The sequence below is a fragment of the Panthera pardus genome, unplaced genomic scaffold, assembly GCF_024362965.1.
Source record: "Panthera pardus isolate Hobbes unplaced genomic scaffold, ASM2436296v1 HiC_scaffold_3, whole genome shotgun sequence".
Taxonomy (NCBI): Eukaryota; Metazoa; Chordata; class Mammalia; order Carnivora; family Felidae; genus Panthera; species Panthera pardus.
This window is the reverse complement of record NW_026526876.1, coordinates 843,396-864,921: the sequence shown is the minus strand read 5'-3', so window position 1 is coordinate 864,921 and position 21,526 is coordinate 843,396. Positions and strand designations below refer to the sequence as shown.

The window sequence follows — 21,526 nt, the reverse complement described above, 5'->3', positions numbered from 1 at the left end:
CTTTGAGTAGACAGACTCAATAACAGGCACCCGGGTCTTAAAGATATATATTGCTTAATAATTGACTCATATTTTTAAAAAGCCTGTATGAATTATAGTTCGGGTAGGTGAGTGGGTCACGCACATGCGCACTCAAGCCGCACTCCACCTCCAGTTACCGAACCGGCCACAGCACAGCGTCGCGCGCTTGCCCACGGTCATGTGACGGCCACCTCCCGGCCACCTGCCCGCACGTCCCACCGAAGACGGGGTCCGTCGGCAATTTAATAAAAGCCGCAGGTGACACTATAAGACATTACCCCGCTCTAACGTCAGACATTCTCTTTCATTTTCTCTTCGGTGTGGACCGGGAGTACTATACTCAGCTGGCTATATTTTTCCTCAAATCTCTTTTGAAAATGTTTTTTAATTTTAAGCATCCTCCCCTCCCTCCCCGCGTAGTTTCCTCCCTTCGCCGGGCCGGCGCGGCTGAAACCATTCCGTACTTCTCGGTGGGGGGAGGCGCGGAAGCCTGGCGGCGAAAGAGGGGGTGTCGGGCAGCCGCTTCGGGTTCAGCTCAGAGCTCGCGTGGCCGGGCTCGCGCGGTCTTCCCGAGGGTGCGGGCTGGGTAAGGCCCCGCTCGCGTCGCGGTGCAGAGGTGCCCTCGGCAGGCCCGCACGCCCCCCTCCCCTGCGGGGGTGGGCGGATGGTCCGGCCCGGCCGAGTCACGCGCCTCGGGCTGGGCGCCGCGGCTGCAGCGGCTGCTGGTGAGTGAGGCGGCCGGGGTCCGAACCGAGGCTTCCCCTGCCGGCCGGGAGGCGCGGGGACGGGCGGGTGTCCCCGCGGGCCGACGAGCTCGAGCAGGGGCGCAGGGTGGGTCCTGTGAGGAAGACGCCGTCAGGTGCGCCGCGGCCCGGGCGCCGGAGCTGGGCTCGGAGCTCTCTCCGCCCCCTGGAATTCAGCCCCGCCGCGGCCCCCGGGGCGACCCGGGCCCCGACCGCCCTTGCGGGAGCGAGCCCCGGAGCGGTCCCCTGGCTTGTCCAGGCAGTTCGAAGAGGGGCTGTCGGGGCTGCTTCGTGGAACTTGAAGGGAGCCTGGCTTCCGGGAGGAGGGTGGTGGCGGCGGGAGGGAGTCCCTGGGGGCGGGGAAGGGGAATGGGTCCGCGCCTGTGGGCCTTGGAGAAGCCTGGCCGCCTTGGGGTTAGCTGCGGGGACCCAGCCGGGCTCTGAGTTGCTGTGCGGTGTTAGTGATCGGCGTGGCCGGGGGCCAGAGTGGAAGGGGTTGCAGAGAACCTGAGGTGTGGATGGAGGCGGGGCGGGGCGGGGCGGGGTGGGGGGCAAATCCACGAACCGTAAAGGGATGGGGAACGTGACCTGGGTGCAGACCCCATCAGCGTCGTCGGTTTATTCCCCAACGTTAGAGATGCTGCCGGGAGACTGCACTCTTGGCATCCCTCCCACCCAGGTTTTGCCTTCCTTCTGGTTTAGGGAAGAGGGTGTGTGTCAAAATTCTTTTTTCCTCAGGCTGGCGTTCTGAGGCGGGCACTCTGATGAGCCGATAGGCCTAGAAGGATGGTAGAAGAGCACATTTCCCTCCAGTTTGGTGGGTATTGTTAGATGCGTCCTCATCACCTGGGAAAAATGTTTCCCCAAGAATTGGCTCATTGTGCGTTGAGGTCCCAGCTATTGGAGGCAGAGGGCAAGGGTTTGCTGAAAGGAGGTACTGGTTCTCCAGCCCGTGGTGTCCCGCCAGAGTGGCCCTAGGGGCTCCGTGTCACAGCAGAGAAAGTGCTGGAGGCATTGGGTTACCAACGTTGTTATGAAGAGATTGGGAAATAGCGGCAGGTGACTGTGTGTGCCCTACTGGTGTCACACATCAGGACACTTTGTAAACCAAAAACGAGGTGAAGGCAGTGGGAATAGGAAAGCCACCATGGTGTGACTGCGCTTGAGCTGGAAGTAATGCCCTGTGGGACTTTTCACGTTGCGCCTGCCGAGATCCAGCTGCTGACCCAGTGAGACTCCCCTGTGGGAGACTAGGTGGAGAAGCCGCAGGGGATTCTGATGGTCATTACTGGCCAAGAGCTACTGTGATACTGGATTTCTTTGCAAAGCCCTCTGTGATCCTCTGCGGTCCTATGAGAAGACCACAGAAAGTGGGGAGGAAATAGGCCCAGGGCCAGCCTCAGCCACTGGGGGAGGGGGGCCTTGGGAGGGGCCCTGCCTCCTCCAGTTGTTTGGGTTCTTTCTTGGAATATAAAGTCGAAGAGATTTGGCCAGGGTGGGGTGTGAGCGCGTGTGCAGATTTCTGCCTCCTTGGATTCCGGAAGGCTGGCTGGAAGTGAAGAACTGTTAGGCATACTCAAGCCAGGTTGTTTTCTTCAGTAAACATCTGATGGAGATTGGAATTGGAGAATGAATAGAGAACTGACCTCCTGCTACTCAGAATTCTGATGCCGCGTGCAGCCGTTAACCTGAGAGGTGGGGGTTCCTCTGTTTCTCAGCTTTAGGGTGGTGCCAGATGAGGATAAATAAGATATTGGGCATCACCTGGCAGGTAAGAGCTGGAGACAGGCTTTTTCTGTGTGACTTCAGAGCCAAGTGGTACCTCCCTGTCTTCCACTGGCTGCCTGGCACCATGGTACTCCCGATCAGAAGAGTCAGAAGTCTTGTCCTCTTGTCCGACAGGACTGCTTTTCTTTCTTTTTTTTTTTTTTTTTTATTTAAAAATAATTTTTTTTTCAACATTTATTTATTTTTGAGACAGAGACAGAGCATGAACAGGGGAGGGGCAGAGAGAGAGGGAGACACAGAATCTGAAACAGGCTCCAGGCTCTGAGCGGTCAGCACAGAGCCCGACGCGGGGCTCGAACCCACGGGCAGTGAGATCATGACCTCAGCCGAAGTCGGACACCCGACCAACCGAGCCACCCAGGCGCCCCCAGGACTGCTTTTCTTTAAAAAAACAAAACAAAGGGGTGCCTGGGTGGCTCTGTCCGTTAAGCGCCTGACTTCAGCTCAGGTCTTGATCTCACGATTCCTGAGTTCGAGCCCCGCGTCGGGCTCTGTGCTGACCGCTCAGAGCCTGGAGTCTGTTTCAGTTTCTGTGTCTCCCTCTCTCTCTGCCCCCCCACCCCCGCTTGACTCTATCTCTTTCTTAAAAATAAATAAACATGAAAAAATAAAAACAAAATAAAAACCAAAAAACTATTAGTGACAGTAACCCAGGCTGACCATGGGTGCTGGGAAGTAGCTTAGCAACATCATCTCTGATCTTTCCTTTCCATTCGAGGAAGAGAGAAACTTGTAGGTCTAAGGTCTGAAGGGTTGAACTGGCATGGTGTGAGTGCTGCCAAGGCAGTCCCCTTGTAACCAAGGGTAGGAAGGATGAGGACCTTATATTTTTAAATATTTTGTATTTTTAAAAAGACATATTTCTATCTAAAGAAATCCTTTACGAAATATTCCTGTAGAGGTGTAAAAGTTCAGCTCACATTTTGGCTGCAAAGCCAGCTTGCTGTCCGCTGCTGCTCAAAAGGCAAGAGGCCCGCGAAGCCATTCAGAGCCCTGGGCAGCCCCACGTCTTCTTCTGTGATGTTCTGATTTTAAGTCAGCGGTAACTGCTTGCTTTTTGTGTATCACTAAGTCAGTTGCCCTTAGAATTCACTCTAGGTTTTTTTTTTTTTTTTCTTCACTAGAAAACGTCAGGTCTTAGAGCTGAAGTATGGCCGCCCTGCCTGACTCATCTGGAAATGGCCTTGCACGCTGTTGTGTAGGCGGGACGGTGGACGTGTGACTTTGCTGAGTATAAAGGTTCGTGTGGATGCTCTACACGTCGGGTGAAGCTTAGCCAAGTGCTGCTTTCATGCGAATGTTTTGCTGGAAGGAACCTTATTTCTCTTCCCTTTTATGTCCCTCAAGGAAGATGTGACCTCTTTTTCTGGGGTTAATGCCTCTGCCTTTGGGTCTTAATACTAATTTTCTGAGGTTCTTACTCTGTCAGTGGTCACCTCACCACCCCTTTCACAATGGATTCTTAAACCATCATTTTCCTTAATCTCACCAGAATGAGCCTGGTGGAACCCCTCTTTAAATTTGGCTTACTTGGGTCTCGTGCCACTAGGCTCTCAGACTGCTGTTCCCATGGTTGTGCTCTTGAACCTCTCCTGCCCATAGAGATCCTCAATGAGTTCTCCACTTCCTGTGGCAGCAACTGCCCCCTTGTTACGGGCAGCTCCCAAATCCCCTGTCCAGTATTTTAATGTGGTGCCTACTGTGCGTGTCAGGAACTGTTGTAGATACAACCTCAGGCTGACTCCTGTCGCCACTTAGGGAACGTTTGTACAGGGGAAGCGCAGTGCAGAGGAGGGGAGAGGGAGGCAGTGGGAGTGAGCGAGTGTTCTGGGGTGCTGGTTCGGGAGGCCTCTCAGCAGGGATGTGCCGGGCAGAACGAAATGGTGAGGATGGGGAGTCGGGTAGAGGTCTGTGGAGTGGCTCGGGGCTCCCAGACAGCGCGGTCTGGAATCTCCACGCAGCTCTCAGGGTTTTCCAGCTACATGTCCTGCTGTCTCTCTAACCCTGTCTCCTCTCCCACTGCCCACCTCCCTCCGGGAGGTGCCCCAGCTCTCCCTACGTGCCAGGCACGTAATCCCCGTCTGATCCCCATGGCTGACTCACATCAGCCCAGCTGATCTTCTCTCCAGTTTCCCACTGTAACATTCGAGCTCCGGCCCCTCCCTCAGGGACAGGGGCAGGGCAGGGGCAGTAGTTGTCGTGGCAGCTGAGAGATTGTCTGCGAGATGCCAGCTGGGTGGCAGAGTAAGCGAGCTGGCTGGAGAAGGGAGGCTGCTGGGAGGACGCAGTGACGGACACACCACGTGGGGTTTTGAGGACCCTGTCACCCAGGACTTGCTCACCGCCCCCCATGCATGTTCGCACTGGGACTGCCACTTTGTCTCCCTGGGTTCAGCTTCCTGGGCAGGTGCCTCTGACTGGCCAAGCCTTGGTCATGCCCATGCGGGGGGATGAGGACAGAGGATGTCTCGCCTTCTTCGGCTCCGTAATGGGGGAGGGGGTCCCCAAAGAGAAGAGGGTTTAGATCCTGGCCACTGGCCACTATGCTCCTTTACCGTACTTTTCATCAGAACCTATCAAAGGCTCTCCAATCTGTAGATAATTCCGGTCTTTACTAAGGCCTAGAAGGCTTCCTAAAATCCACCTCCTCCTCATCTTCTGCCTTCATCACCCATCTCTGTAGACAGACCCCTAGTCCTGCCCCCTCCGCCTCCACGGCTCCCTTCAGCTCTCACTCAGCGAGCCCTTGTGTCCAAAACCGCATCCCACCTCTCCAGCACTTCTCTGCCCTGGCCTTGCCGTACTTTCCTTCCCAAGGCTGGCACCGTAGGAGAGCAAGCAGTCTGTCATGTGTCCCTTCCCTCCTAGGGGTAAGCTCTGTGAGGGCGGTGGCCTGTCACCCAGCACAACTGCTGTTGATTGAATACATTGAAAAAGTGTCTCCTCCAAACCCCACTGTTACTTATTTGTGTCACGTTTGCCCCATCGTCACTCGCACATGTGTCCTCTTGCGTGCTGTCTACCCTGTAGCCCTGTCACAGCTGTAACTGAAGGCTTTTCTGTGTGATCCTTGAATTACATCCTCCTTCCTCTGTTGTGACTCCTGGTCAGCACGGACCGAGGACGTGGTTTTTCCCGTACACCTGACACAGTGCTGGGTGGGTGACCCGCCTCTGCTGGCCAGGAAGCCTGTCGGTGGTGTCTCCCCAGTGCCTGTGCTCCAGAGGAGTTGGCAGGTTCTGTAGCGTGAACACAGGCTGGGCGCTGATGTTGTTTCCTCTCTTCCCCACCCCCCATACACACAGGCCCCCTTCTGTCTCCAGGACACCATGAACGCCATCGTCGCTCTCTGTCACTTCTGTGAGCTCCACGGCCCCCGCACTCTCTTTTGCACCGAAGTTCTGCACGCCCCACTTCCTCAGGGGGCTGGGAATGGGGACAGCCCTGGGCAGGGCGAACAGGCCGAGGAGGAGGAAGGTGGCATTCAGATGAGTAGTCGAATCCGCGCTCACAGCCCGGCGGAAGGGGCCAGCGCGGAGTCCAGCAGCCCGGGGCCCAAAAAGTCAGACATGTGCGAGGCAAGTGTCTCTCAGGGTGTTGGAGACGTTTCTTTCTCAACAGGGACTCATGCTGTGTATTTGACCTCCTGGAGAGTGGGCAGGACACCCTGTGGGACTAAGAGCAGTGGACGTGACCTCACGGGAAGGTGTGAGCACGGACCGTTCTTTGTGGGCCCTGTGGAATATGCTTGCTTCTTCTCATGTCCTTTTAGTTCTTTCCCTTCACCCCAGCGTTCGCTTTTTCAGCCCTCCCCTCTGCTGCTCATGTCTGCGTGCCAGCCCATCGTAGGCTCCGCTTCCTTCAGTCCAGTGTTCTCGGGCACTTTTCTCGTGGGGTCCTGGCTGTTACTTCTGGTGTCATTTTGTGAGCTCTGGGGAATGAGGTTTAAGTTCCCTCAACAGGCTGCTGCTTTGAGTGACAGCTCTAGGTCGGGACCTGAAACCAGAGGCAGTGTTAGACCTGTCACTGCAGTGTGAACAGGAATCCAACTGCATGAGCTTGGTTCCACTGGGAAGCAGGTAGCATGCCCAGGATTGCTGTGTTTATTGCTGGAAACACCCGTGAGGAAGCAGAAGGTGGGGAGAGCCTCGCTGCTGTGAACAAGTCTGACAGCTGTGAAGGAGAAGGAAGGAAAGAGGAGGGCTGGGCAGACAGAGTCCTTGAGCTGGAATTGCCATGTCCCGCATCTCACGGGAGGGGCTTGCCTCCATACCCTCTTGTGCAGACTCAGGGTGGGGAGAGCCTCCGGGATGCGTGATCTCGGCACCAAGGTGGTGGTGGCTCCGGAGGGGCAGCAGCTGGGGCCACCAGTCGATCTGCTCCACAGCACACGATCTGAGCTTGTGTTCTCAGGCTGCTGCAGCAGCTTGGAAGTCTGGCAACCTCCTGAGGCCCTCACTAAGTGGCTATGTCAGGACCAAGGACAGAGGCTGGCACATAGTATGTGAGCCACTTTGCAGCCCCGAGCCTCAGCTTTGCCTTCAGTAAAATGGGGATTCTCACCGTAATTATCCCATAGGGCTGCGCTTTGGGTTATATGAGATAATGTATGCAGAGCTGTTCATAATACCTGCTATGTAAGTGCTCAGATTAGACCTCTTATTCACACTCTTGATGATCTTTGTGATCTCTCTGTCCTGGTTTTCCTGTTCAGGAAACATTTGAGATCTTCAGATAAGTACTCTAGAAGCCAGCTATTTTTATATGAAAATAGATGGAGTCTTTTGTTCCCATGTGCACAAGAAAGTTTGTTACCTGCTTCCTAATTGGTTCTCTTTTCCTTCGGGGGGGCAGGGCTGCCGGTCACTTGCTGCAGGCCATCCTGGGTATATCAGCCATGATAAAGAGACCTCGATTAAATATGTCAGTCACCAGCACCCCAACCACCCCCAGCTCTTCAGCATTGTTCGCCAGGCCTGTGTGCGGAGCTTGAGCTGTGAGGTGAGCACCATGACTCAGGGGGCACTCTGGGGATATCACACACATCTAAGGTGCCCCGAACAAGTTCAGTACTGGTTACAGTGAGGAAGACAGAGTCCTGCCCTGAAGAGGACGTGGATCAGTGAGTAGGAGCACGGAGCAGCCCCAGGTCTCTAGAACGCCAGAATAGGTTGGGTTGGACCCCAGTTTTCTAAATGGTTGCTAGCTTGTAATTTCAAGCACCAGACTTCTGTTATCTGTTCACTCTTGGTGAATATATTTCTAAGATATTAAGTATTTCTAGGATATTTCATTTACCATATCAGATATCACTTTTTTATTGTCTCTGTCATCATTACAAGCCTTAGTGGTCACCGTGTGCTCTTAGAACCTGCTGAAGGGTAAATCAGTTTGTTCCTTAACTATACCCCGCTGCTGTTTTGATTTCAAGTCTTAGTTCACGTCTTTTGATTTCAAGTTCTTAGTCTATGTTTGTATCTGTCACGAATTCATAATCCCAGGTGTAAAATTTCCCTTTTCCATACTGACTTGAGCAGACACACTGAGCGCCTCTCTCTGTTTTCACTTGACGGTTGCTGTGTGCCTACCTTCAGCTCGTTCCCTCTTTTTGATTTCCTGTTGGCTAATCTGCTAGAAGCAGATGGTTGTGCCAGATAGAATTGTGTATAAAGTAAGAGTGAGTATGTCATGAGGGAGACCTAACTTTTCTCCTATAAATGAAGTATGCAGGTTTCATTGAATGGACCCTACGATGACTATTTTGACCTTCCCCAGTATATTCCAGATGAGTGACAGTTGGAAATTTGAGTCTGGAGTATTTACAGTATTTGAATAGGAGTTATTTATGGCTCAAGGTAGAAAAAAGTCCTGAACCTACTTGCCCTTGCAATCCATGATAACGAACGTGATCTTTAGACAGTTTGATCCCAGGAGCAGATGAAAGCAGTTTTCCTGTCTTGGCCCCCACCTTTCCCACTCTTCCTATGACAGATGCTAGTTTATTAGGCCAGAGAGATAAGTCTGAGGAGGAGGATTTGACTTTGTGTCACTAAAGCCAGCACAGGACTGTGTCCTGGAATGACTGCTGATTTTCACAGGTCTGCCCTGGCCGTGAAGGCCCCATCTTCTTTGGAGATGAGCAGCATGGTTTCGTGTTCAGCCACACTTTCTTCATCAAAGACAGCCTGGCCCGGGGCTTCCAGCGCTGGTACAGCATCATCGCCATCATGATGGACCGGATTTACCTCATCAACTCCTGGCCCTTCCTGCTTGGAAAGATCCGAGGGATCATTGACGAACTTCAGGGCAAAGCACTCAAGGTGACCCCACAGAAAGAGTGGGTGGCAGTGGGGGAGGAACTTCACGCCGACGGGGGGGGGGGGGGGGTGGTCAGAGCACGGGTGGATTTATGACCTCTAGGTCTTGGTGGCTGTTGCTCTGTCTGAATCTTCTGCCTTCAGACTCAGGGCTGGTGATGAGCCTCACCGTCAGTCCTGCTTGCTTTACTGGGCTCTCTGGAGTCCGCTGTTGTCCCAGTTCTCCTCCAGCTCTGGCTTCTTTACTGCGGTCGAATGCCCTGGTGTCTCCCTGGTGCCTGTGCTTCCTCTGACCTTCATTTCCGAAGCCTGTCCATTAATCGTGTTGTAGACCCACCACCAGCGTAGGCCTCTAGCTGTGGCATCACGTCTCAGGATAGGCTGGGTCATGCTGTGGCAACAGACAGCCCCCGGACCTCGGTGGCTCAAAGCCACAGTTTGGTTTTTGTTCATGTTCTGTGTCCATGGCAGGGAAGTGGGATCTGCTTACTGCAGTCAGCCCAGCAGGCGGACCGCAGCCAAAGGGGAATGTTGCTCGTTTCTCTGCTGGAGGGGTAGATGGTGCCGGAGGGCCTTGTCTCTCTCCGTCATTGCCAGAACTGGGCATGAGTTCCCCCCCCCACCCCCCACCCCCCACCCCACACCGGGTCCCTCCGTGGAAGCCTCCGTGGGCCTGGGACTGGAAATACTTGCAGAGCAACACTGATGACCACCCCCACACGTGCCACCCGAGTACTGTCAAGTGCCTAATGAGCGGGTTGTGGGAGAGGGACAGGAGGTCACTTACCCCATTCCTCTTCCTCGGGTGGCTTCTAATCAAGATGCAAAGCAAAACCATCCCGTTTGGAATTGTTAGGCTGGCGGCACTTTCTGTGCCCTTCAGAGGGGGACTGAGTTTTCAGGAGCAGGATCCAGGATGTTGGCTGTGAATGAGCTGGCTCTGGGTTTCTTGGCTGGTTTGGTTTGGTTAACAGGCTACCTCTTCCCAGGGCGTGTGGGTGGCTCATTCGGATCAGCGTCCGACTTTGGCTCAGGTCATGATCTCACAGACTGTGAGTTCGAGCCCTGTGTCGGGCTCTGTGCTGACAGCTCGGGGCCTGGAGCCTGCTTCAGATTTCGTGTCTCCCTCTGTCTTTGCCTCTCCCCCACTCACATTCTATCTCTCTCTCAAAAGTAAACATTAAAGGGGCGCCTGGGTGGCTCAGTCGGCTAAGTGTCCTACTTCGGCTCAGGTCACGATCTCACTGTCCGTGGGTTCGAGCCCCGCGTCGGGCTCTGTGCTGACGGCTCAGAGCCTGGAGCCTGTTTCAGATTCTGTGTCTCCCTCTCTCTGACCCACCCCCGTTCATGCTCTGTCTCTCTCTGTCTCAAAAATAAATAAACGTTAAAAAAAAAAAAAAAAAAGACTAACTCTTCCCTTTGCATTTCAGGTATTTGAAGCAGAGCAGTTCGGATGCCCACAGCGTGCCCAGAGGATGAACACGGCCTTTACGCCATTCCTGCACCAAAGGAATGGTAATGCCGCTCGTTCGCTGACCTCCTTGACAAGCGATGACAACTTGTGGGCGTGCCTGCACACCTCCTTTGCTTGGTAAGGAGATTTTCAGGTCTTTTAGCACCAGTTAGAATGGGTACAGTCACGGGTACAGTCATGGGTACAGTCACATAACCCATATAGTGGTTGGGTTATGCATGAATCTGGGGAGAAAGGTTGTTGGATGAGTTCCCCTCAGTGCCTCTCTGCTGTGTACTTGTTGGCAGGCACCGACCTGGGCTACAGTCCTCCTTTCCCTCCAGGCATCTTCCCCTGAGCGTGTGGAAGATTTACTTAGGTGGCACTCACTTCCCTGTGGTCTGTTGGTTTATTATTTAAAAAAAATTTCTTTTTCAGTGTTTATTTTTGAGAGACAAAGAGTGAGCGGGGGAGGGGCAGAGAGGGAGACACAGAATCTGATGCAGGCTCCAGGCTCCAAGCTGTCAGCACAGAGCCCAACATGGGACTCAAACCCACGAACCGTGGGATCATGACCTAAGCTGAAGTCGGATGCTTAATCGACTGAGCCCAGGCGCCCCTATTTATTTAGTTTTTTAATTAATGTTTAAGAGAGAGAGAGAGAGAGCATGAGCAGGGGAGGGGCAGAGACAGAGAATGTCAAGCAGACTCCACACTATCAGTGCAGAGCCCTGCTCGGGGCTCAAACTCATGAACCTCAAGATCATGACCTGAGCCAAAACCAAGAGTTGGATGCTTAACTGGCTGAACCACCCAGACGCCCCTCCCCGTGATATGTTTAAAATGATGCTCCCATACCAAGAGCAGTGATCACCTCCCTTTTTTGTCTACAACAATAAACGTTTCTCTCACACAGCTCTGTGGGTCAGGAATTCGGGAGTGGCTTAGCTGAGTGGTTCTGGCTCAGGTTCTCAGGAGTTTATCGGTTGGGTCTGCAGTCATCTGGCAAGCTGTTGGTGCTGTGGGCATGGTCACGTCAAGCACCTGTTGTTTGTGAGGAGTGTGCCATTCGCTAACACCTGCCAAGTCAGGAGGAAAGGATTGCCTTTGAAAACTACCATAGTCTGGCCTCTGGCCTCAGATCGCTTCTGTTCCTTCCATTGCAAGATGTTCTCGCGAAAACTCCCAAACTCTTGTTCTTGTGCAGCAGCGGCCCCAGGTGTGGGGGCTCGTCGTCGAAATCAGGCCCAGGTACAGATGAGGCACCTAGAACGAAGATCTTTGAGGGTGGCCCCTGAGGACCTGTGACGTCAAGAGAAAGTATCTGTCTCCCCCACCCAATGTACAGTCATTTAGGGAGGTTTTCAGACAGACCCAAAATAGAATAAATAGTCTAATGAACTGCACACCCTCATCATCCAGCTGTAGTAGTTACAACATTTTACTGCTTTTTCTGTCTCCTCACTTTTTTCCGGAGTGTTTTCTTTTTTTTTTTTTTAATTGTTTTTCTTTTAACGTTTATTTGTTTTTGAGACAGGGAGAGACAGAGCATGAAGGGGGGAGGGTCAGAGAGAGGGAGACACAGAATCTGAAACAGGCTCCAGGCTCTGAGCTGTCAGCACAGGGCCTGACGCGGGGCTCGAACTCACGGACCGCGAGATCATGACCTGAGCCGAAGTCGGATGCTTAACTGACTGAACCACCCAGGCGCCCCCGGAGTTTTTTCTTAAAGCACGTTTTAGTTGTATCATTTCAAACATAGAGCCATTATTGAACAAAACTGACAAATTCCTTCGTATCATCCAGCCCAATCCATGTTCAGTTTTCCTGTTTTGCCTCAGAACTGACCGTTGAAGTGGGGTCAGGTCACCCCTCCACTTGCACATTGTTCTCTGTGCCTTTTGTTGGAGGACCTGGGTCACTTGTCCTGCAGAATTCTTGTTTTGGATTTGGCTCAATGTAACTGCAATGTGATCTTTTATAAACTAGTAGCCAGATCAAAAGGCTTGTCTGGCTTCAGGTTCCGTTTTTCTTCTGGCAAGAACCCTTCACAGATGGTGCTTTGTTCTCCAGGCTCCTGAAAGCGTGCGGCAGCCGGCTGACTGAGAAGCTCCTGGAGGGCGCCCCCACGGAGGACACCTTGGTCCAGATGGAGAAGCTTGCGGGTGAGCCGGGAGAGCCCGTGCTGGAGGCCTTGCCTGTGGTGGCTGGCGGGGGCCGCGTCACAGCCTCCAGGCCCTCCTCCGTCCTCACGAAGGGGACCCAAGGATGGGAAACCGGGGGGAGCGTCTGCAAGGGCTTGCCCTTTGTTCTTGGGTGTTTTTATCGTGATTTCCTGTCTCCTTTTTGACAGTCCTGTGAAAGAATCTACTGCTCTGGGCAGGTTGGGAAAATCTGCTAGTTGGGGTTGTTGGAGGGTGGAGAGGACGGATCGATTAAAGGTTTTCTTGTCCCTGTTTTACAATATCCAGGTGCTTGGTCTCTCTAGACAGTCTCTCATTCTTTGTTCTTTAATGATAAAATGTTACGCGTCAGCTGGACCCAAGGTTTCTGTCAAGGATGGTTCCCAAGCCTTTCCAATGTCTGGGCAGTCCTCCCCAAGTTCGTGACCAGATCTGGGGCTCAGGGTCCTGGGGGTTTTAAGTAACTCCCCAGGTGATTCTGGTGTTCTGTGCACCAGCACAGGAACCTCTGGTCTCAATCCCGGCCGTGCTTTTCCCTCGGAGGTGATTTGATTCTTGGTGATCTAGGTCCACGGCCTCAGCTTCGGGGTTGGGTAAACCAGACTTGTGATGTATGTCGTGTGTGATGTGTTACCAGTAACACTTGACGTGCTTCAGGTTGCGTGTGATGGACCTTAATGAATCGGAGCCGGTTCTTCCTAGTCAGGTGACTTCGCACGCACTTCGATTCCGACATGCTTCTTTCCTGAGTGGGAGAAGAGGGTAGAGTATCAGCGGGAGCAGGGCAAGCTCTGAAAAACAAAGCCGTTGCCGTCCGCCTTCGTGTCCTCATGGATCAAGTCGGGCCCGGGACCATTTGCTACTCTGATTAGAAATTAGAAATTTCGAGGCTGGTGAAGATGGCAAGGGTAGTCTGTTGGTGAGAGTATTTACACAGAGAGCCGAGCAAGTCCATCCGAGCTCGTAGGAAGGCTAGACATGCGGGCACGCAGGGCTCTCTGTCATGTCTTGGACTGTAGTTCAGCTCCGAGCACGCACTTGGATCTGGACGGAACTGGGGCCAGATCCTGGCTCTGCTCCTGTCGTGTTCTGTGTGCACAGATCAGGCCTCTTCCCTGCAGGTCTCACTCGGAACACGGAATGAAGATGTCCTCATTTGTGACAGTTGTCACACAGATTAATGGAAATAACAAGTATTTCTTTATCTGTAAGATGAGAATAGCACTGACCTCGGGACACTTGGGAGGATGAAGAGGAATAGCGTGTGGCCACCCCCAGCATAACACCTGCCTGGGGAAGTGTTCAGTGAATGAGCTGTCAGCTTGCTCAGCGTTGCATTTTTCCATGACCGTGAGCAGCTCCTAGTCTTGCAGGTGCCTGCTTCCTAATGCAACGTGAGGCTTTGAGCTAACTAAATAAGCAAGCAGACCAACCCTCCCTGCTCACCCCGGGGCTCCGAGAACAAGACGTATGAAAGCTGGCCCAAACCAGAAATCAGGAGATGCCTTGTGCTAAAGTGGACACGACCCTTTTGCATCCAGGGAATGAAGGGATCCAGGGGCAGCATGTTCATAACTGTCTGTGTTGTCCGCCTTGCAGACTTAGAAGAGGAATCAGAAAGCTGGGACAACTCTGAGGCTGAAGAGGAGGAGAAAGCCCCTGTCGTGCCAGACGGTGCAGAAGGGCGGGAGCTGACCAAATGCCCAGCAGAGTCTTCCTTGCTCTCAGACTGTGGAAATTGGCAGCCCCGAAAGCTGTCTGTCTTTAAGTCCCTTCGGCACATGAGGCAGGTAGGCGACAGAGGAGCACACCCCCGCTCAGAAGCTCTAGAGAAGAGCCCAGCCCCCTCATCCAGCACGCTTTGTCCTTCAGGCCCGTCGTGTTCGAGACCTGGCAGGAGTGTCGGTTAGGAGTAACCAAAAAAATCCTTGATGGCTGGCTGAAGACGGCAGCGGCCGTCTGGGGTTTCTTAGCCACGGGATGTGTGCTCCCCTTTTAGTGATGATGTGCGTGTCTGTTTTAAAGAAATACCTGCATGGTTGGGTTCTCACGGTTCTCTCATCTTGTCATTCTGGAACCTTTTAAAGGAAGCGAACATCACTATTGATTTGCCTGCAACCTAGACACTTTGTAAAGTAGAAATGATGGCCCTTCTTACAAGAAATTGGAAAGAACCCAGATGTCCAACCAAAGGAATTGCATCCAAATGATGGGATGTCATTAAACGCAAAGAAGAGAGCAAGCGGTGTATTGTGCAGGGTGGTAGGTGTGTTTATATGCGATAGCAGAGACGGAGTCTCACGCAGCACTATTGACCATGGTTATATTGGGTCATACAGGAGGAAGAGGTCACAAGATTGTAAGGACAGTCCCTTTTTATACTTTTCTGTGGCTATTTTTACAGTGAGCGTGAGTTTTATCAAAAGATATTTCTGTTTTGGAAAATGGAGTAAGGACTGATTTAATGGCAGATGCTCTGTGGGGCTGGATGAGGAACAGTCACCCATCAAAACCATGTATTTGGCTAAAATCATCCTTGTCGATTGCTCATGTAGTTTAACGTTGGAACGAATCTTAAATTCCATGGGAAGTGGGAGTGTTTTTTGAAGCTATAAGAGTCTTCTAAAATCTCTAGTATTTCTAGCCTCCCTTTTTATTTTTTAAAGCCATGCTCATAAGCCATAGGATAACAGACTGAATTCTCCTAAAATGCCAGTATCAGGGAAGTTATAAAAAGTCGGGTGGAGAGAGGGACTGTTCTGGCTAAAGTAGGATAAAGATAGCAGAATAAGTAAAACAGTCGTGATCCTTAAGTGAATCCTGGATTGAAAGAATAGCAGCTATAGAGGATATTGTTAGAGGTTTGGGGATCCAGATACTGGGTTGGTGGCACATGCATATGGGGCTTCTGGGTGTGGTGTGTACTGGGTTGTGTCGGAGAGCCCTGTCCTTTCTGGGTGCTCAAGTGTCATGCTGCCTGTCCCTTGCTTTCAAATGGTTCAGCAAAATAGCGTATAGAGAGAGAGAAAGTGAATGTTGCAATTCTCTGCCTCAAGTGTTTAAAAATAAAATTGGAGAAGAGATCTCAAAGTGTGCAAGGGCTTTGCGGTTAGGCTTTCAGGTGCAAATCCAGAGACTTCCTGCTGCATCTTCCCGGCTGCAGGCTAGTTACCAGCTCTTCTCTCTTGGCCCATCTCCCTTCCCTGTACAGAGAGCACACAAATAACTTGAGGTGCATGGGAGAAAATTCACAGAGAAAACCCTGAACTATATCTTTCAGGTCCTGGGTGCCCCGTCTTTTCGCATGTTGGCCTGGCATGTTCTCATGGGGAATCAAGTGATCTGGAAAAGCAGAGACGCAGACCTTGTCCAGTCAGCTTTTGAAGTTCTTCGAGTAAGAGGATTTTTTCTCTTAAGTATTTTGTAGCAGGACCGGATTTGTCTAGTGGGTTTTTTTTTTAAATCCTGACTTCGGGTGTGAATGTTAAGAGGCATTAATGGCTCAGTGTAAAGGTTTGTGCCTGAATCTAAGATATGTGTTGTTTTCTCCACTGTGTAAAAAAATGGCAGCCATCAATGGTCGTTCTTTCCAGTGGAAGGAGTCTGTGCTAGGAGTCTGATAGATTGATAACTGACTACCTTACACCCCATCCCCAAATCCCTCCAAGAAGTCACGGGCATGGTTCTCAGCTGCCAGAGAGGCAGGTCCGGGTCACCACACGTTCCTGGGCACAGGACATTCCCAGTGAGTCAGATGGGATGCGGGTCTACCGTGCTGTCTGCGCCCCAGAGGCGCAGAGGGCGCCAAGGCGTAGGTCTGACTCTGATGATATTCAAGTCATCAGAAACCTGGTGCATGCCTCACGTCTTGCTAGGCCTTTGAGGGCACAAGATGAATGTGACACAATCTGTCAGAAAGCTTAAAATCTTTTTGTGGGACGAGGGAAGAGACAGAAACCGAAGATCGATAGATTAATACCGCAAAGCAAGAGGTAGCATCAGTCCTGTATGACTGATTGCCGGAATAGGAGTCGGGGCCGTGTGGGAGACACCCCAGTGGGGCTGTGTGACCAGGAGTGCCTTCTGGGAGGAGAGAGGCTTTGCACTGAGCTGCAGAGGGCGCTTGGGGCGTGGGTGATGGAGACAGGCAGTGGCGGGGGACATTCCAGCTGGTGTCAGCCTGAGTCACTGGGTCCTCTCTAGACTATGCTGCCGGTGGGCTGCGTCCGCATCATCCCTTACAGCGACCAGTATGAGGAGGCCTACCGGTGCAACTTCCTGGGGCTCAGCCCCCACGTGCAGATCCCCTCCCACGTGCTGTCCTCAGGTGCGTACCTTTCCCGTCTGACCCGAGTCCCTGCGCCTTAGGGCACACGAGCAGAAGTGGGTCTCCGCCGTGGACGTGAGGATGCTGCTGGCTCGAAGCAGGAGGAGCAGCTTTCCCGGCGGCTCTGGGAGTCGATTTTCTGTCCGTGAAGCGGGTGAGGGTTGGACAAGGCGGCCTCAGAGTGAGGGTGGCTTGTCTGGATGTGTTCTCGGTGGAGGGCAGGATACAGTCCTGGGGGTGGGCACGGCACAGATGGCTGCCAGGCTCTCGTCATGCCATTGTGCTGAGTTGGTGATGCCAACAGGATTCCGGAGACGACGACTCTTTTACGTGCCTTAAATCCATCCTTGATGTTCTTGAGTACAGTGGGGCTTGCTCAGCCCGGCTCCTCCCTCAGTGCTGGCAGGTTCCCTCTGCCTCCTCCGGGCAGAGCCAAGAATCTAGTCAGCGTCCTCGTCTTTTGGTTTGGGCACTTTAGCAGTCGGCGTGGGTGTAAATCCCAGCCTCCTCAGGCAAGCCAGGGGCTTCTCTGAGCACCCGAGCACACCGATGCAAGGTGGCCAGGAGGTTGACGGGCGGAGCTTCTGGCGCCCAGCAGTCCTGAGCTGCCGCTGCGGTCAGCGCCCGGGCTGGGTCCTGAGTCCCTCGGACGGCACCTGTTTTTGGAACACGGGTTCCTGGTGTCAGAGATGGGCTTGAATTTCTTCACCACTACTAACTGTGTGACCTTGAGCCAAACCGCTTTGTTCCCCTGTCATAAAATGGGGCTAACAGCGGGACCCTGCCACAAGGCTGTTTGGCGTTAGCTGAACTGAGGTATGTAATCAGGAGTGACTGTAACATAATGCGTTCGCTGAGGCAAGAGTTAATCCTTAACCTGTATTCACAAGTACACCAGAAAAGGCTTTAGATGCCCAAGCGTTAGTCCGGGGAGGTGTTTCCGCTCTGTGATCCGAGATGACTCGGAGTGGCGGCGGGAGGCAGGCTCCCCGAGCGGTGCGTTTTGTGTCGCTGCAGAATTTGCTGTGGTCGTGGAGGCCCACACAGCCCCTCGCTCCAGCCTCCACCCGGTCGGGTGCGAGGATGACCAGTCCCTCAGCAAGTATGAGTTCGTGGTGACCAGTGGAAGTCCCGTGGCCGCGGACCGAGGTGGGCGCTGCTGAGCAGGGCTTCCTTTCGCAGGGGGAGCGGGAAGGAGGGTGAGGCTGCCTCTCGCTCCCCATCATGCTGACGGCCCCGCCCTTGTTCCCAGTTGGCCCCACCATCCTGAACAAGATGGAAGCTGCTTTGAGCAACCAGAATCTGTCTGTGGGTGTGGTGGACCAGTGCCTCGTCTGCCTCAAGGAGGAGTGGATGAAGTGAGCACACGCCCTGTCGGCCCCCAGAGTTGGCTTTCCCCGGGGGCGGGCTGGCAGCCAGCGGCAGTTATATTCTGCTGGCGAGAGCCAGAAGCTGTTTCCAGAAGAAGAAGAAGCCGTGGCCTCCGTGAGAAATGGGCTAGAATAGGAGTTCACAGCGTGGGTTCAGATAGCATCTTCGCCATTTAGTCTGTTAGCTGGGTGACCTCGAGCAGGGTCAGTGCTCCTCGTCCCCACGCGGGTCCTCTGTGACATGGGAGTGACACGTGCCTCCAAGAGAAGCAGTTATTTTTGCTGCTTAATTAACTTTGAAAATCTGAAAGCCAGATAACAGATGTTCCCTTTCCGTTGAAGCTAACTAGTTATTCCGTTAGTAATTTTTCCTTAGTAATTTTCTGTCAAATTCAGTTAGACCTTGTCCTGATTTAATAATATAACGAAGCTTGGGAGCACTGAACTCCTTTAATGAATTTAAAGAAAATGTGCGTTTTCCCCCATCCTGAGGCCCCAGCCATGTGACCCAGGGCGGAAGTGCGGGGCAGGCAAGAGGTCCTGGGGTGTGCAGGCGTCTGCAGGGCTCTGGCTGGTCCTGAAGCCGTCCGGCCTCAGCCCAGAGCCCTGGTGCGATTATGCTGTGGTGTCTGAGTGCTCTGTGTTTGATTTTCTTCAGCAAAGTGAAGGTCCTCTTTAAATTCACCAAGGTGGACAGTCGGCCCAAAGAGGACACGCAGAAGCTCCTCAGTATCCTTGGAGCATCCGAGGAGGACAATGTCAAGCTGCTCAAGTTCTGGATGACGGGTCTGAGCAAAACCTACAAATCGCACCTCATGTCCACCGTCCGCAGCCCCACGGCCTCAGAGCCTCGAAATTGACCCCGCCGTGGGAATCTGAGCCCACGTTCACCTGAAAAGCGGCGATTGCCATCTTCGCCGCTGAGCTCAGAGACGGGTCTCCGAGGGCAGTCACAGACCACTCCTGTTTCCTGGTAAGGAATGGAAACTGTTGGGGCTGAACTTTGCCCTCTCTGTGGGATTTGGGCCTGGTGTAGTTTTCAGTACCATGCCACAAGCCAGTTGGATTGCTCCAGCTCTGAAGGGGGCACAGAGACACTTGGGACACTAGGTCCCCTGTGTGTGTGCACCTCTGTGAGAGATGACCAAAGACAATGTGCATCTCCTGTCTCTCAAGGATTTCGATCTCAGAATTTATAGGGAAAACACGTGAGGCCAGTCCCAACTTGGGTATTTTGGCCACAGTAAAAAACCTCTCTTAAGGTTAATGTTTGAACCTTTCTGTTCTGAAACCCAAGACTTTTCCAGGTTTTATATGTCTTCGTGTATGTTTTGCTACAGTTGTGACTTTTCAGGGTCTGTGCCGATCCTCAGTCATTGTTAGTGATCTGGTTTTGAGCTCTAGGAATGGCTTTTGGGGTGGAATGGATGTTTTCCTCATCTTTGGGCCCTCGGGGGTTCATGTTCTGGAATCATGTAACTTCCAAGGCTTCTGGCCATGCTCTTGGGTGGTTGCTTTGGCATTTCCCTATAGCTTGAGGACAGGCCCTGATCTTTTTTTTTACACAAAGATGATACTTTGCTGAAATGTCGGATGGAGCCATTTGTCTTGCCTGACTCACTGGATGTGGAGTTGAGGAACCCACCACAGTTCTCTCCCGTATCACTTTGCCCTTTATTGATTGCTTCTTTAAACATTTACATTTGGCAGCAGGTAACAATTTTCAGAATATGGTGATTTAAGAACATTTTCTCATGCCAGTGTGCACCTTTAATAAGGATTCATGGCTTGGAGGGATTTTCCAGCAGTTTTGCTGATTTGTTTATAGTTCTTTGCTTAATTTATATTTAACATGGAGACTAAGTTTATATGACTAGGTATCTATCGTGCAAGAACATTGAAACACAATAAAGATGTATTTTTTTAAACTGTCGACTACGTGGTTTTGTTGGTTTGATACCTAGAATTTTCTTGGGATCAGTCACAGAAAATATCATGGCTAAAATCAAACCTGTGTTGATAGAACCATTTTGGAACTCTGGAGTCTGTTAAAGTCTTGCAAATTCTAGAAGACTGGACATTGTGGTCAGTTTTGATCAATTTCAGCTCGTAGCACAGAAGCACTACCATCCCCCAACCCTAGCCACATAGGTGTGCAGGTGTTCCTGGAGCAGCCTGCACACACCATAGGGGAGCTATGGTGAGTAAAAAGGACCCTAAACTACAACCTTGGAGAATCTGTGCTCTGATCACTCATTGCTGCTTCAGATCACAGGTGCAAAGAGCCTGGCAGCCATTGTTTGCACCTCCCCTCACTGTTGCAAGCCCCTCCCCCTCTGGCTGCCAGAGGACTTAATGGTCTGATGCCCATGCCCCCGCTTCAGTTTGTGTGTGTGTTTCCCCTTTCAGGAGCCAGACGATAAAATAGGATGTTTAGAAACAACTGCATACACAGGGGAAATTAGAAACTGTGCATGCCCAAGGAAAGGCTCAGAAAGACCTGAGAAAAGTAGAAGTTTATACCTCAGTCTGATCCTTGGCAAAGAGCTTACAGTGATAGAAATAGAAGACAAAAAGCAGCAAACCTTGGGGAAGAGGGAAATATCTGATTTTCACTTATCACATGATTAGATTTAAATGTCCAGTGTTCAACCAAAAATCACAAAGCATACAAATAAATAGGAAAGTATGTCCCATCCAAAGGAAAACAACAGAATTGGTCCCTGGGAAAGACTTAATGGCGGATATACTAAACAAAGTCTTTAAAACAGTTCTCAAGATGCTCAACTAAAGGAAGATGTGAAGAAAGCCAAAAAAATGTATGAGCAAAATGGAACTATAAAGAAACAGAAAACCTAAAAAAAACAGAGTTCCAGAGCTGAAAACTACAACTGCAATGAAGAATTCACGAGAGTGCCTCCAAGGCCAACTTGAGCAGGCAGAAGAAAGAATCCATGAACTTGAAGATAGAACAGTGGACATCAGTGAGGCTAAGGAACAGAGAAAAATTGAAGAAAAGTGGACAGAACCTAAGAGAACTATGGACACTATCAAAAGGATCAACCTGCACATTGTGGGAGTCCCAGAAGGCAAAGGGGCAGAGAACATTCGAAGAATGGCTAGGAGTGCCTGGGTGTCTCAGTCAGTTGAGTGTCAAACTCTTTTGATTTTGGCTCAGGTCATGATCAAAGAGTCGTGGGATTGAGTCCTGTGTTGGTCTCTGAGCTGAGCATGGAGCCTGCTTGAGATTCTCTCTCCTGCCCCCCACCTCTGCTTGCATGTTCTCCCTCTAAAATAAAATAAAAAAAAAATTAACTTAAATAA

The 21,526-nt window shown here is 51.9% G+C and overlaps 1 protein-coding gene across 6 annotated transcripts; it reads left to right on the top strand.

Moving 5' to 3' along the window:
* The first annotated feature begins 658 nt into the window (after positions 1 to 658).
* On the top strand, positions 659 to 20,130 carry FLCN (folliculin). 6 transcript variants are annotated; one of them, XM_019413251.2, is made up of 14 exons: positions 759 to 880; positions 1,503 to 1,581; positions 3,677 to 3,791; positions 5,858 to 6,130; positions 7,407 to 7,553; positions 8,651 to 8,872; positions 10,300 to 10,460; positions 12,396 to 12,487; positions 14,105 to 14,295; positions 15,786 to 15,899; positions 16,709 to 16,832; positions 17,850 to 17,981; positions 18,085 to 18,190; positions 18,861 to 20,130. In XM_019413251.2, exons 4-14 carry the CDS (start codon positions 5,882 to 5,884, stop codon positions 19,060 to 19,062), a joined length of 1,740 nt encoding a protein of 579 aa, XP_019268796.1. In that variant the 5' UTR covers positions 759 to 880; positions 1,503 to 1,581; positions 3,677 to 3,791; positions 5,858 to 5,881; the 3' UTR covers positions 19,063 to 20,130. The 6 variants fall into 6 exon arrangements, with proteins under 6 accessions (XP_019268798.1, XP_019268799.1, XP_019268796.1 ...); XM_019413253.2 differs by lacking the exons at positions 759 to 880; positions 1,503 to 1,581 and adding an exon at positions 659 to 746; XM_019413254.2 differs by lacking the exon at positions 1,503 to 1,581 and having other exon boundaries at positions 755 to 880.
* The last annotated feature ends 1,396 nt before the right edge of the window (positions 20,131 to 21,526 follow it).

Excerpts from the sequence above, each read along its gene's own strand:
- FLCN (XM_019413253.2), top strand. The coding sequence starts at position 5,882 with ATGAACGCCATCGTCGCTCTCTGTCACTTCTGTGAGCTCCACGGCCCC. Across the intron at positions 10,461-12,395 it reads CTGCACACCTCCTTTGCTTG|GCTCCTGAAAGCGTGCGGCA; the intron begins GTAAGGAGATTT and ends TTTGTTCTCCAG. Across the intron at positions 14,296-15,785 it reads CCCTTCGGCACATGAGGCAG|GTCCTGGGTGCCCCGTCTTT; the intron begins GTAGGCGACAGA and ends TATATCTTTCAG.